Source organism: Eriocheir sinensis, chromosome 2 (genome assembly GCF_024679095.1).
Source record: "Eriocheir sinensis breed Jianghai 21 chromosome 2, ASM2467909v1, whole genome shotgun sequence".
NCBI lineage: Eukaryota > Metazoa > Arthropoda > Malacostraca > Decapoda > Varunidae > Eriocheir > Eriocheir sinensis.
In genome coordinates, this window is record NC_066510.1 from 31,061,993 (window position 1) to 31,077,805 (window position 15,813).

At 46.2% G+C, this 15,813-nt stretch overlaps 1 protein-coding gene across 1 annotated transcript in view; it reads left to right on the plus strand.

The window, feature by feature from the left end:
- The window catches only part of LOC127002686 (uncharacterized), a 53,263-nt gene extending 38,953 nt beyond the window's left edge, over nt 1-14,310 (plus strand). The window contains exons 3-8 of the mRNA XM_050868752.1: nt 2,279-2,378; nt 3,183-3,314; nt 4,957-5,136; nt 5,327-5,441; nt 6,903-7,025; nt 7,299-14,310. Coding sequence (XP_050724709.1) covers nt 2,301-2,378; nt 3,183-3,314; nt 4,957-5,136; nt 5,327-5,441; nt 6,903-7,025; nt 7,299-8,284 — 1,614 coding nt within the window. The 5' untranslated portion in view covers nt 2,279-2,300 and the 3' untranslated portion in view covers nt 8,285-14,310. The remainder of the gene's footprint in view (nt 1-2,278; nt 2,379-3,182; nt 3,315-4,956; nt 5,137-5,326; nt 5,442-6,902; nt 7,026-7,298) is intronic.
- The last annotated feature ends 1,503 nt before the right edge of the window (nt 14,311-15,813 follow it).

Below are 15,813 nucleotides of genomic sequence, written 5' to 3' on the forward strand. Positions count from 1 at the left end.
CTTTTAATCTTCTTTCTCATCCTCTTTGTACAACCGTTACGCAAGAATCATGTGGACGGTCATTTTCCCATAACCTCTCCATCACCACTTCGATCATTACGCTTTTTTTTCTTTTTTTTATGTTCGTAAAGTGTTGGGGAAGATGATGAATTAAACGTGTGATACTTTCTATTGATTTTTTTTTATGTCAAGTTCAGGGCTTTGTCGACTGTTACATGAAAACTGTTGCTGTGGATATCTGATTAAATGTGTAGATCATCTGTGACCTGTCCAACTTCCTAATGCAAGAGTTGTCCTTTATCTTCATTCTTGTATTCCATTCACTGACACTTTGGGACAGCCTTTCTTCGTCTGTCTTTATTCCTTTCCATGAGAGAGAGAGAGAGAGAGAGAGAGAGAGAGAGGTGAATAAACAAAACAGGAAAGGAAGGAGGGAGAGAAGGAAGAAGAGACAGGTGTGTGTGTGTGTGTGTGTGTGTGTGCTATGACCAAACACCGTTAGCTCTCTGGCCAGACATGATCAGCTGACCACCAGTTTACTCGCTCACGAACTTACTCACTCACTCACTCACTCACTCACTCACGAACCTATTCACTCACTCACTCACTCACTCACTCACTCACAAACCTATTCACTCACTCACTCACTCACTCACGTATACCTGTTCACTCACGCACTTCCTCATCTGGTCACTCACCCACTCACTCATTCACCAATCGTCGTCGTCCGATCTTCCCCCTCCCCCCTCCCTCCCCTCACCCTTCCCTCCTCCCTATACGCTCCTTATAGACTCGGCAGTTACTCCGCGTACATTAAATACTCCACTCGAGGCCAACTGTTGTAACACGCTACGGTACTTCTTAATTAGGCGGGGAGGAGGAGGAGGAGGAGGAGTAGGAGGAAGAAGAAGAAGAAGAAGAAGAAGAAGAAGAAGAAGAAGAAGAAGAAGAATGAGTGGGAGAGGAGGAGGAAGAAGAAGAGGAAAAGAGGAGGGGATAAGAATGACGAGGAGAAGAAAGACGATGAGGAAGAGGAGGAGAGAAGGACGAGGAAAGGGGGGATAAGGACGAAGGGGACTAGGATGATGATGATGAGGAGGAAGAGGAGGAGGAGGAGAACGAGGATAAGGAATAGGAGAAAGAAAACTACAATTGTGAAGAAGAAAAAGAAGAAAAGAGAAAGCAGACGAATCATAAACAAAGGATACGAGAGGAAAACAAGAAATCAAACAATAACACAAATGGAGACAGACACAGACATACACACATACATACATACAGACAGACAGACAGACAGAGACTTCCGGGCGTGAGGGATGATGATGCTGGATGCTGAGAGATGAGAGGAGATGAACGGGAGAACGTGAGGGAGATGAGTGTCAGGAAATGAGGCAGTGAAGGTGTAGAACGTTAATGAGAGGTGGTTATTAAGGAACAGACGTGTGTGTGTGTGTGTGTGTGTGTGTGTGTGTGTGTGTGTGTGTGTGTGAACAGGTGGGAGAGGCAGCGATGATAACAGTTCCTTAAAAAAAAAAGATAAATAAATAAAATAATCAGAGAGAGAGAGAGAGAGAGAGAGAGAGAGAGAGAGAGAGAGAGAGAGAGAGAGAGAGAGAGAGAGAGAGAGAGAGAGAGAGAGACGCTGGTAACTGTAAATGTCATATAATTCATGCCGTTCTCCCATTACCTCTTCTTCAAAGGTATGATTGATCACCTCACCTGGCTATACGTGCTAATTAGGCAGGTAATGAGGGCAGGGATGAGGCTGCACGGCGCTTACCTGTTGGCGGTGGTGATGATGGTGGTGGTGATGGCGTGATTATGGTGATGGTGGGGATGGTGATGTAACGGTCTGGGAATTGGGTTGTATGCGTTTTAGTCGTGGTGGTGGTGGTGGTGATGATGGTGGTGGTAGTGGTGGTGATGGCAATGGTAGTGATGGTGATTATGGGGATGGTGATGGTGATGGTGGTAGTGGTGGTGAAGACGGAAATGGTAGTGATGATGATATAAAAGATGATGGTGATTGTGGTGATGGTGATGGTGGTGATGGCGGTAGTGGTGGTGAAGATGGCAATGGTAGTGATGATGATATAAAAGATGATGGTGATTGTGGTGATAGTGATGGTGGTGATGGTGATTGTGGTGGTGGTGACGGTGATTGTGGTGATGGTGATGGTGGTGGTGGTGTTTTTTCACTGTACCAACTTATCTTTTTTTTTATGTGTGTGTTTTTTTATGTAATTTAATGTTTTCCCTTTTTTTTCTCTTCCTGAAGGAGGCTGACCCAAAGTGACGTCATGATGGCACGCCGCCCACAGCTATCGCCGTCTCCGCTTCCGCTGCTGCCCCTGCTACTGCTTCTCTCCATGGCGGTGGTTAGTATCCTCCTCGTGTCCTTGTGGTTGACTCCTTGAGCCGGTCTCACAGTCCAACACAGTGTCTTCGTAACAGCCCGAACCAAACTATAGAATCCCATACAATCCAAAATGGGGAGGCCTTCGATGCCACACTAAATTCACAAGACTTTTCCCGTATAGTTTCATCAAATTTGTGAACTTAAATATAAACACCAGACACTATACAAGGAAATTTCGAAGGCTCTGGTATTGGTTTGGGAGCCTACTAACCCATCATAGGGAACTGTGAAACTGGCCCATATTTTTGGCTCCCTCAAAATTGACTCCCGTTTCTTTTCATTCCCAACAACAAAACTTCGATTCAGTTCTAAGGAGCCTTTGCAACAGCCTCCCATTTCTCTGTGTTTTTTTATTCTCTTATTTTATTCCTGTGTGGTGGTTGTTGTCCGGTGTGGCTGTCTTTTTTCCACACTTTGTATATCATGTGGTTCTTTTCTTACGTGTCTGTGTGTTGTCGGAAAGCTGATTCAGGTGTTATCAAGCTCCTCGAAGGGTTGATCCATCTATTTCCAAAGGCTCTCGTTTTGGAAGTTGCCGGGTCTTCCATGGGTGGTTTCATGAGCCCGGCGGTAGTTTTGCAAGGCTTCCACGCTATGAACGGGACAGACGCTCATGATAACCCGACGTAGCTTCTCCCGTTCTTGAAAAACGTTCGTGAAAAGAGCCCCGAACGTTTGATTTCGCGAGTGCAAGCCCGCTATGTCTGTCCTTCGCTCCCTGTTAAGTTATCCTATGCCTCAATCTTTCATTCTTGCGTCACAGGGCTCGTTGGCGCAGTACCTGGAGGACTTCGGGTTAGATCGGTCGTCGAACCCCGTGTCGATCAGCCGGCTGGAAGTGATGTGCGGCAAGGACCACCTCACCGTGCAGCTGGCCTTTACCGCGCCCTTCCAGGTGAGAAACACACACACACACACACACACACACACACACACACACACACACACACACACACACACACACACACACACACACACACACACACACACACACACACACACACACACACACACACACACACACACCTTTCTTCTCACTGTTATCCCTCTTTGTCTCCACTTTTTCATTCCTCATTTTCAGTCTCCGTTCTTTTCTGTCTCTTTCTTTCCCATTTGCTTACGTTTTTTTTTTTAAGTGGTTTTATATAGTTTTATTGGTGTTTTTTTATTATGTTTTTTTTAACGGTTTTATATAGTTTTAAAATACAAGTCATATTGCACTGTGCGGCGCCAAGACACAACGCCCCAATAATCAATCAATCAATCCCATTTGCTTTGATAGTATATTGATATGATTTTGGCGCTTAGAGGTTACATGTGTTTCCTTTTGTTTTTATTATTATTCTCTCTCTCTCTCTCTCTCTCTCTCTCTCTCTCTCTCTCTCTCTCTCTCTCTCTCTCTCTCTCTCTCTCTCTCTCCTCAAGCATATATACTTCGTTCTGACCTTTTCCCTACTTCGTGTTTCTGTATCTCCTAGTTTTTTTTTTTTTTTACATCAAAGGATACGGCTCAAAGGGCAACAAAAAGGGTACAAAAAAAAAAAAGCCCGCTACTCGCCGCTCCCACAAAAGTAAAAAGTAAAGAGTAGCCAAAAGAGAGGTCATTTTAGGGTGCCTGCAGAGAAAGTCATCCCTCCTTTTCCTAATTTCCCCGAGAGCCTAAATCAATCCTTCCCTAATCCTTTCCTCCCACTGTTTAACCCATGCAGGATAAAAAACTCAAGTACCCCCTACCTCAATTACAGTACTCCATCCTGGTTCGACAAAGGTTCTAATTTTATCCCTCCACCTAATTATCTGTCTGCCCTGATTCCTCATAACTGTAAATCAATCCTTCCCTAATCCTTTCCTCCCACTGTTCAACCCATGCAGGATAAAAACCTTTCCCAGTACTCCCTACCTCAATTACAGTACTCCATCCTGGTTCGACAAAGGTTCTAATCATATCCCTCCACCTAATTATCTGTCTGCCCTGATTCCTCATAACTGTAAATCAATCCTTCCCTTAGCCTTTCCTCCCAGTGTTTAACCCATGCAGGATAAAAACCTCAAGTACCCCCTACCTCAATTACAGTACTCCATCCTGGTTCGACAAAGGTTCTAATCATATCCCTCCACCTAATTATCTGTCTGCCCTGATTCCTCATAACTGTAAATCAATCCTTCCCTTATCCTTTCCTCCCACTGATAAAAACCTTTCCCAGTACTCCCTACCTCAATTACAGTATTCCATCCAGGCTCGACAAAGGTTCTAATCATATCCCTCCACCTAATTATCTGTCTGCCCTGATTCCTCATAACTGTAAATCAATCCTTCCCTTATCCTTTCCTCCCACTGATAAAAACCTTTCCCAGTACTCCCTACCTCAATTACAGTATTCCATCCTTGCTCGACAAAGGTTCTAATCATATCCCTCCACCTAATTATCTGTCTAACCTGATTTCTCTTTTAAGGCATGGCTCTCCCTTTACTTTGATCATCCTTCCGTAGAGCAACAAAACCCTTTACGACCCCGCTCCTCTGTCTCCTCTCCCAGGGCATTGTGTTCTCCAAGGGGCAGTACGGGCAGCCAAACTGTATGTACGTGGAGCCTTACACGGGCGGGTCGCAGTACGAGTTCCAGATCCACTACGATGGCTGCGGCACCAAGCCTGACATGGGCGGGAAATTCTACGAGAACACCATTATTGTGCAGTACGACGCTGACCTGATCGAGGTGAGAGAGAGGGAGGGGGAGAGGGAGAGGGAGGCAGTAATGACTTATCACCTAATCATGCACTCCTTTTGTTATCATTTTCTTATCTCGACAACTCTAATCGCCCAACTCCGTCTTCGTCATCTGCTGTTCTCACCATCCACTGTCCTTGCCATCCTTTTCCTCACCAATGCTGTCCTCGGCTCGCCAGGTGTGGGACGAGGCCAAACGACTTCGCTGTGAGTGGTACAACGACTACGAGAAGACAGCCAGCAAGCCGCCCATGAAGATTGCCGACCTGGAGGTGGTGGAGCTCAATTTTCGAGGTGAGGAGGGAGGGAAGGGCAATTGCATAAGGAGAACGGGAAGAAATCACCGTTACCAGATTATCGTACTCAGAGTATCGTATTTACCTGTTTCTGACTCATAACTATTGCCACAAAACACTAATAACTAACCTTTTTTAACGATAACTATGCATAAAGCTAGTTATTGGGGTGAAGAAGTCATAACTATTCCCACAAAACACTGATAACTAACCTTTTTTAACGATAACTATGCATAAAGCCAGTTATTGGGGTGAAGAAGACATAGCTATTGCCACAAAATACTGATAACTAACCTTTTTTAACGATAACTATGCATAAAGCCAGTTATTGGGGTGAAGAAGTCATAGCTATTGCCACAAAACACTAATAACTAACCATTTTAACGATAACTATGCATAAAGCCAGTTATTGGGGTGAAGAAGTCATAGCTATTGCCACACAACACTAATAACTAACCTTTTTTAACGATAACTATGCATAATGCTAGTTATTGGGGTGAAGAAGACAGGCTGAGTACAACAATCTGGCAACGCTGGAAGAAATAAAGAGGAAAGAAAGGGAGAGAAAGCACTAACAAGGGCAGGTTGAGGCAAATGATATAGAAAGGATAGAATTGAAAAAGGTGTTTGAAGGATCGCAGAGTTGGATTTCAGATTACTGTGTGGTCGGAAATCGGTAAGCATAGGAGACTGAGTACGATAATCTGGCAACGGTTGAAGAAATAAGAGGAAAGAAAGGGAGAGAAAGCACTAGCAAGGGCAGGTTGAGGCAAATAGTATAGTAATGATAAAATTGAAAAAGGTGTTTGAAGGATCGCAGAGTTGGATTTCAGATTACCGTGTGGTCGAAAATCGGTAAGCATAGAAGGCTGAGTACGACAATCTGGCATCGTTGGAAGAAATAAGGAGGAAAGAAAGGGAGAGAAAGCACTAGCAAGGGCAGGTTGAGGCAAATGATGTAGAAAAGATAGAATTGAAAAAAGGTGTTTGAAGGATGGCAGGCAGAGTTGGATTTCAGATTACCGTGAGTTGACTACCAAGATGTCCGTGTAAACTGCCTTGCCCACACTTTGACCTCTAGTGATAGGTTATAATTGTTCATCCTAAGTGTGTGAGTGATGCTGTGTGGTTTGGTATCTTGTACATCACCGTGTCTTTGTAAGGACGTACTTTTCTTGTCTTCCTGTGAAAAAGATGTTTGTGGATTTTTTTTTTTTTTTTACAGCTAAGGAGACAGTTCAAGGGCGTAAAGAAAAATATAAAAAAAGCCCGCTACTCACTGCACCTTAAGATGATGAAGGCATAACTAAGAAGCGCATATTGTGTTTAACTGACTACAATATGTCTATTAGATTAGTTTTTCTTGATCCACATATGTCTTATTTCATTGCTTTGGTAACATTGGAGAGAGTAAAATATGGAAGATCAAGAGACCTCTAACAATAATTTTGACTTTCAGGAGACAACGTGGACTGCTGGATGGAGATACAGGACGGCAAGGGCCCCTGGGCATCCCCCGTGACTGGCATTGTACCCCTGGGCTCTACCCTGACCATGGTTGTGGCCATCAACGACCAGGCAGGCGAGTATGGGGGTGGGCCAGGGCCTCGGGGGAAGGGAAAGGTAGCAGGAAGTACAGGGAGGGCATGGGAATATGTCAGTGTTGTGTATCAGTTGTTGTAGAAGTTTTCAAGCCGGTTAGGGCCAGGGGCAGCGGGGGAGAGTATCAGGGAATGTAGGAGTAATATAGACTTGTGTCAGTACCGTGTATCTGCTTTATGAGTACACCTGTGCCCTGTCTGGTGTACAATGATGACGTGTTTGAGACTCGTACTAAGTGACCGTTATTCCGCAGGTGAGTTTGACATGCGCGTCACGTCTTGCGAGGCGTCTGACGGCTCCAGCCGCCCCATCTACCTGAGCGACCAGCACGGCTGCATCCTGCGCCCCAAAATGGTCTCCAACTTCATGAAGCTGCGCAACAATGATGGGCGAGCCACTGTGCTCACCTACGCCCATTTTCACGCCTTCAAGTTCCCAGATTCCATGGCGGTGCACTTGCGCTGCAAGGTAGAGATCTGCCGTTACGGCTGCCCTGACCACTGCCAGAAACCAACAGCAGGAAACCCCATTGGCGACTACAGTAGCCAGGCGCTGCCGCTGCAGGCTGGGAACACCTATGGCTCCCCATCAGAGGTTGAGCCTCAGTATGCCGCCCCACCCGAAAAGACCCCTGGTGGCCCCAACCCCGGCGATGAAGGGGAAGCGCCGCCCCCTCGCTCCCGCGCAGTACCAAGTGGATTACCGCAAAGCCTTGATGCAATGGCCATAAAGAACAAGTTCTCCAAAGGTCCGCTCATCATCCCCGACGAACGCTCTGCACAGATCTATCTTGACCACGTATCAGGGCAGGACGGCGAGCGAATTGAGATGCCCAAGAAGGAGGATTTCCCATGGGGCCCCAGGAACCTCCGCCGCCGCCGAGAGGTTGTTCTCAACCGCCATGCTCGTTCCTCCAACATCGGCGTGTCCACTGATTTCCAGGTGATATCTGAGGCCGACCTGGAGTTCACTCCGGCAATGGACGACAGCGTGACGGTGTTTCAGGGCCTCCGCGAGGACGTGGTGTATGGCGTGTGCCTTCCGGCACCGGGCTTCTCGGCGCTCTTCGTACTGGTGGCCATGTGCACCGTGATCTCCGTGCTGGTGGCCGGCTTCATGTGTCACCACCGCCAGCTGCAGAAGGACACCACCGAGTCCCCCGCCACACCCCACGCCCATCAGCAGGTGTTCAGCATGGCCCAGTTCTTGCGGGGCCACTTGCCAGGACACGCACAGTGACGCCCCGCTACCCCTCCAAGGCCCCGCTAGGCCCCTTGCCTGGCACAGCGTCGAGGGGACCGTTACACACTGATTAGGGATCACATCGTATTGGAGACTCCGTGGCATTAACAGACTGCACCATAATTTCCTACAGTGGCTCGTGGCCGCTGACTCCAGACACAGGCTATCAAGCCAGAAGGAAGCAGTTCCAGTGCTGCCTGAAATGCGCCTCTTCGTTTCTATGGTTGTCGTAACATGAAGCTTGTCACTCGAGGGTCGGCAGCAGTGCCACAACCCTTTCAGCTGTCCTGCGCCTATGTCCTGCTCAATGCATCACGCAGCTCCGCTCCGCCCATTAGGTTGGACCTCTCGAAGAAGCAAGGAAGCATACATAATGGCAGTTTTCTTTTAAAGTCAGCCGATCAGTTACCATTGTTTTAGACTCAGCAGACTATTAAGTTTTCGGAAGTCTTGAAAACTACACATATCAGAATTAAGGCATTTTGTGGAGGTACAGTCTGAAGCATCCTGAGTTACACACTGCAGACCACCAACATGAAACATTACAGTCATCATGTACAACCTTGGTGGCTTCTTTAGGCAGCAAGAATAAGACATTAAGAACCCCCTCAAAGAAATTTCCTACTGAGCCTTAAATTTGCCCTTTTCGGTTTACATGTAGCATTTTTTTTTATTTCCTATTAGTTTTCTCGAGAGGTCATAACTCTTTGGGGCGGAAAATCAAAAGCCATTGATATGAGGCTAAGACATTTATGGTGTGAGACGGAAAATTCTGAATGCGAGGTATGGCAGGACAGGCTCCCATGACACTTACATGTGTTTGCAATTCTTCACTCCCTTGATCTATTGGCTTATATCCCTCTCTGATGTCGTAAAGGGAACACTCAGATTTGCCACACGCACAGTGGAGTCAATTTGAATACCAACCTTCTTCCCCCTGTGGACACGCATTGACTTCTTTCTTTTTGGGCACTGACACATTACACTTCGAACACCTTCCATTCTGTACTCCTCTTAGACATCTCCTCAGTGGCGCCCTTTCGGACACCCTTTCATTTCTCCGGTAAAGTCACGGCATTTCGTTTTGGCGCCAGTGACTGATTCGACCGAACTTCTTTAATTTTCCTAAGTCTCTGAACGAACTTTTCTGGTGTGGCCTTAGTTCGTTGCCAAGTCAAGGGCTCCGCGGCGCCTCTTGTGTACCAGGGACCGGCCCAGCGATATCTGCAACAATTGTTTTTATATCACAAAATTTTTAGTTCGGAGCATGTGTGTACGTGTAGGGAGGCGGAGGTGTATGTGGCGGAGCGCTGAGGAGACAGCCCGCCATTCCTTTTGATCATTGATGGTCATGGATTCACTTGATCATGATTTAAAGGCATCACTCACAAGGATCTTACTGATTGTCGAGGCAAATAAGTATGTACAGGAAAAGGATGGAAAAGATTGAAAACGAAAAAAAGATTGCAGCACAAACAGGGCACGTGAATATATTTGCACCCAGGCAGACTAAACAAAGACGTCTTGCTCCTGAACCACTGAAATCAAAACAAAAGAAGTGTTGCGTCACAAGACTTAGACGTGAATACACTTAACTCCTTGGATGCGGATTTCCTACAAGAAGACATCACCAAGCTACAGAAGTGGAACAAAAATTGGCCGCTCCAATTTAGTGAAGAAAAATGTAGTCATGCATCTTGGGAGGGGAAATCCAGCATACCAATGCCACATGGGAAACACTCCACTATCCACCACAGAGGCACAGAAGGACCTGGGGGCATATGTTACCAGGCTACCAGTGAAGGCGAAATCCGTGCCAATCGCAGCGGACGGGTTAAACAAAGACAGAGCTGACCATAAAGGTGTGTTGTCTTCGCTGAACCCACGGAATCCCCACACACACACTCCCCGAGCCCATCCCCGCCCAGCACACGCCCGCCGCCACGAGGCTTGAGCGCTGGCCGGTCCCTGCCATTAGGTTAGTTAGGTTCCAAGGAGACCTAAGGCTCATTTTAGAGCCATCCAGCTCAATGTTGCACTTTGGTACTGAATTCTCGCAAAACTCTCGCCTCTGTCGCCATAAACTCCTCTCTGCGCCTTCCTTCCCACCCCTCGTTGCCATGACAGCATCACAAGTCATTCACCTGGAGCGGCTCGGACGGAACAATTTGTCACTCATCTCGGACTATGAAGCTTCGAACACAAAATTTATTGCTCCCTTCCGCGTAGGATTTTGCGTTATATATATGAACTAAACGAAATTTCAAAATCAACAATGTAGAGGCATGATGGAGGCTGTCCGTGGTGATGCCCCGTGATCCCTCCCGCCCCGCTATGATACCCTAGATGTCTACTGGGCAGCACCTCTAACGATGACTAGATTCTTTGCCTCGTGGTTGGAGTATAAACAAAGGTAAATTTTGATCATCCTCCCCTGTGTACCCGCTCGTCCCAGCCGCTCACTGATCAGCTTTCCTCCGCGTCACTCCACAATAGTAAACAGTAGTCATTCATGCATCTGCAACTCGTGGGTGTGGGTGTGGGTGTGTGTTTCAGCAGCATAGTCTCATTCGTTTACTCTCGTCCGTTCTTGGAGACAATAATTGATTTCGTAAAAGGACATATCCGGTGAAAGACAAAATTATTACTTTGTTATCAAATTTCTGGATTGAATAATATCCTCTACTGTTTTCATATAGATTTATACGAGTTGCATTTGTATTTATTTATTTATTGAATTATTTATTAATTTATTTATTAAGAGGAAAGTTTGCTCATCACCACTTTTAAGCATTATATCCACCACCTCCTTTTCCCTCCCCTTACCACTTGTTATGTTCTTCACACGCATTGATGTACAGTATCGGGGTAGCCCTGGGGCTGCCCGGGGCTCAGTTAGCTATTACAAACTATGGTCATATAAGTTATTGGTGTGTTTGTGTATGTGTGTGTGTGTGTGTGTGTGTGTGTCGTAGTAGTTTTGTATTTGTCACTATTTATGTAAGTTTAAGTAGTATTCATTAACTACAACTAATTAGTGTGTTTTGTTGATTGTTGTTGTTATGAGGCGCATGCGCAGTCGACCTGATGCTCCGTTGAGTCGTGTCGAGGCAGACAAAGAGAGTCGTTCAGCAGTCCTCCAACGCTTGCCTCAACACCGGGATTTGTCGTTTGCCCCGCACCACCAGTAGCTGCTGATTGTAGTAGTCACTTTCCATAGAGTACCACTAATTGCTCTTTGTAACCCAATCTTAGTAGTGGTCTGTCATGCAGCCCCAACAGACTTGTTTTTAACCCGTGTCTGAACGGTCATTTTCGCAACACTAACATCTTTGTCCGAACCAACCCCAAGCACTAGTTTTCCATGCCCCGCTACTATTGGAACTTTTAGTTGATTGTTTGCCGCCGTGTTTCATTTAAACATTACAACTTTTCACTTCGAATGTACAAGGATACTGGTTTCTGTTTCACGTTTGTTATAGTTTTCAGATTAGATAAAAAAATAAAAATAAACGGATTTATTGCTTGCTGCGCATCACCAGTATTCTTCAGTGCAGCATTTATTGTTTAGTCACTCAGTGTTCAGCAGCGGCTTGGGGGTCAAAGGGTAAGGGCCGGTTTTACATTCCGATACAGCAAGTTTGTAATCTCCCCAACCAAACACAACGTCTTCAGTTCAGCATTCATTGTTTAGTCAGTCAGTGTTCAGCAGCGGCTTGGAGGTCAAAGGGTAAGGGCCGGTTTTACATTCCGATACAGCAAGTTTGTAATCTCCCCAACCAACCAAACAAAACACGACGAAAATTCCTTGTAGCTCTAGTGTTTGGCATTGATATAAAAAGGAGGGAAACTACACAGGAAATCTCTTTTATTAGTATCTGGTATCGGGTAGAAATAACGATTCATTGTGGAGAGTATGGTTTGGGGGCTTACAGTGACCAAGCGTTGGACTGTCAGACTGGCCAATATATTAAGACTCCCTTACACCGACACAACGCGCCTCAGGTCAGTGCGCATGCGTCACCACGGAGGGCGAGAGCGCGCGACTACGGCGGGTGACGAATGTGTGTTTACGTGCGTTCACAAGTGTGTTCATCGTTAAGACACTCAAATCAGGTGCGTGCAGGGTTCGAACCACAGCCATGCGCATCAGCTGTCGTCCGTTCGTCCAGCCTCGTCCTGCTGTAACGGGAAGGCGTGTGAAGCGATGATCGGCACTTTGAGCGTCTGTCCTTGTCCCCTCCCCCCCTCCCTTCCCCCTACCTCCCCCCCTTCCCTTCCCCCTCTCCCTTCCCCCTACCTCCCCCGTTCTCCTCGTTCATCCTGCCGTTTTGGACTGCTTGAAAGAGTGTTTTATGGAAGAACGGCACTTTGAACGTCTCCCACAGTGCCTAAATGATACCTCCCCATCTCCCTTCCCCTTCATTCTGTTTTGAAAGTGTGTTTGAGGGAAGAACGGCACTTTGAACGTCTCCCACAGTGCCTAAATGATACCTTCCCTTCGCCCTCCCCTTCCCCCCTCCCTCCCCGTTCATTCTGTCTTGAGAGTGTGTTTGAGTGAGGAACGGCACTTAGAACGTCTCCCACAGTGCCTAAATGATACCTTCCCTTCCCCCCTCCCTTCCCCCCTCCCGTCCTCCTCGTTCGTTCTGTCTTGAGAGTGTGTTTGAGGGAAGAACGGCACTTTGAACGTCTCCTGCAGTGCCTTAGTGATAGCCTCCTTCCCCAACCTCCTACCTTCCTGTCCCCCCCCTCCCCGGACACACTTGCACCCCCGCCAGTCGCCTTCCTCATCCCTCCGTGCCGCGGCATTGTCCCCCCCTCCCCCAACTCACCTCTCCTCCTGGTTCTGGTTTCCCCCCCCCCACCCACCCACCTCCTCCCCTTCCCAACCCTTCCCTCCTCCCCTCCCCAAGCCAGGACTAGACCTGTGTACTCTTACTCACCTTTTATGATTACTTATTTAATAATTAAACTAATGAAAATACCCAGAGTGGAGTTGTTTGATTTGACACCCGCAGCTTAAAATAAAACCCCTCCGTCTTTGGCTTCGTTTTATTTTCTTTTTATTACTTCATGTGTTTCCCGAGGTTTTGTTAAGCTAAATGATTTGTACACCAGTATTTTTTTTTTTTTTTTAGTATTTTCACCTTTGCTGGGTAAATAGAAAAGGCGTTTATTCACACATTTTAGAGTTTAATTGAATAAAGTAATTCGTAAATAAAGCAACAAAAGCGATGATAGATAGACAGACACAGACCAAAGATGCATAAAGAACGGAACAACAGCTTCTTACAACGTCTCGGCTTTTTAATACTTACTGATTTTTATTTATTTATTGCTCGGTGGTTTAGCGAGGGCACGAGGTCAACAGAGGTCAACCCTTCCCTGACCCAGTGTGGCGCTGCATGACCCACTTGTATCGTTTTGTGTCTGTGTTCCTTCCGTTGAGTGTGTGCATGTTTGTGTGTGTCCTGCGGCTTGCTTGCTCCTCATCTTCTTGCTCTTTCTCCTAACGGCATTATTTTTTCATCATAGTTGCCATTTACTTTTCATATTCGCTGTGATTTTTTTTCTACTTGACACTACATGTTCTCTTTTTTTCATTATATCTGCCGTTTGTTTTCCATATTCGTGTTCTCTTCCTGTTCCTCATTCGCATTGTTTTTTTTTTTTCATTATAGTTGCCATTTACTTTTCATATTCGCTGTGATTTTTTTCTACTTGACACTACCTGTTCTCTTTTTCTATCATACCCGACATTTGTTTTCCATATTCGTGTTCTCTTCCTGTTCCTCATTCGCATTGTGTTTTTTTTTTATTATAGTTGCCATTTATTTTTATTTTTATTCGCTGTGATTTTTTTTCTACTTGACATTACTCGTTCTCTTTTTTTCATTATATCTGCCGTTTGTTTTTCATAGTCGTGTTCTGCTGTTCCTCGTTCGCATTTTCTTTTCCATTTTACTCGCCATTTGCTTCTAACATTCGCGGTCTATTCTTCTCGATCTGTCTCATATTATAATTTTTTTCGTTATATCTGCCAAATGTTTATCATATTCGCGACCTTCCGCTGTTCCTCATATACGCGATCTTTTCACCATACCTGCCACTTCATACTCGCGGTCCTCCCTTCATTGCCACACCGACGTTGTTTACACCAGGACACAGCACACCTCCCCTTCTTCGCACAGACCCACAGGATCCTTCAGTCCACGACAATCCCCTGCTGGGAAACACTCGCCCCCTCGTAGCATGCAGTCCGCCGTGTTGCTTGGCACTGTAGAGGGAGAGGGAGCTGGGTTGAGTGGCTGATCTGGTGACTGATTGATTGCTTGGTTGATCTTAAGAGCCGCAAAGACTAAATATACGGTCACCAGAGGAAAGAAAATGTTTAGGTTGGTATTCTCAGACGCTCCTGCCTCTCACATCAACTGTTGCCAAAGGCCTAAAAGGAGATCATTTGGGTTTATATGAATGTTTTCTTAGGTTCTTGGTACAGAGGAAGGATCAGACTACCACCAGGGTCATTAAACTACCCCTGAAAATGCCCCAAACGCCTACGAAAGCTGTGCCAGATTTGTGAGATTGGGCCCCAAAATGTTAAGATTATGGCCCTTAGAATTCAGATGAAGTAATTTATTTCTGGAAATCAAAATAAAAACATTAGTATAGTTTTCCTGCTGGGCCAGTTCTCCAGCATTGACCCTGATGGCACCCAAGGTGGACACATGCATGCACGTGAATGATAAATAGTTTATTCATTAAAAAAAAGGAGCAAGGGCTGCCTTACCGGCCCAGCAACACTCGACGCCCTGGTCTTGCTGGCGCGGACACAAGCCCTTGGTGGGGTGACGTTTTTCGACAGGACAGGCAGACACGAGGCCACAAACGCCGCCCTCTCGGGAGCAGGGATCCTCCTGCGAACATCAGAAGAATTCCTGAGGAGAAGCACTGACTGACTGAGGCTTTAAGGCGGCAAAATCATAACCACCAAGACATTGAAAAAAGGGGTTTCCAGCCAGCTGAGATGATGGACCTAGACGTCATCACACAATGCTTTTCCAAAAAAATTGAGAGTATGGAAAAAGTGTTAATACAGATATAACCCCAGGCCTAAGCAATGGTAAAGATGCATCATTATTCTTGTCACTATTCGACAATTTGTATAAAGGCAATTAGGCGTTGTCATGCTATAGCTGCCCTGAATCGGTGTGAGATGAGGACATGTGAGGCTTGAGTCAAAGTTAGCTGGCGGTCTACAGTGGCCTTGGTCACCACACCCCTCGGATGACGCCGCTTACCTCGGTCCAAGAGACGAGTCATTCTAGATAACATTGCAATAGAAGAGAGAGAGAAAGAGGGAGGGATGGGGGTTCTTACCGGGAAAAAGGAAGTTGCCGTCACCAGATCTGCGAATATTAAATAGAAAAAAATATATATTAGAGCAGGTTTTCTTAAAGTACCAGTGCCTAAATCTGCCCATTGGGTATCGAAGCAGGTTCATGAGTATATCCAAATAAATA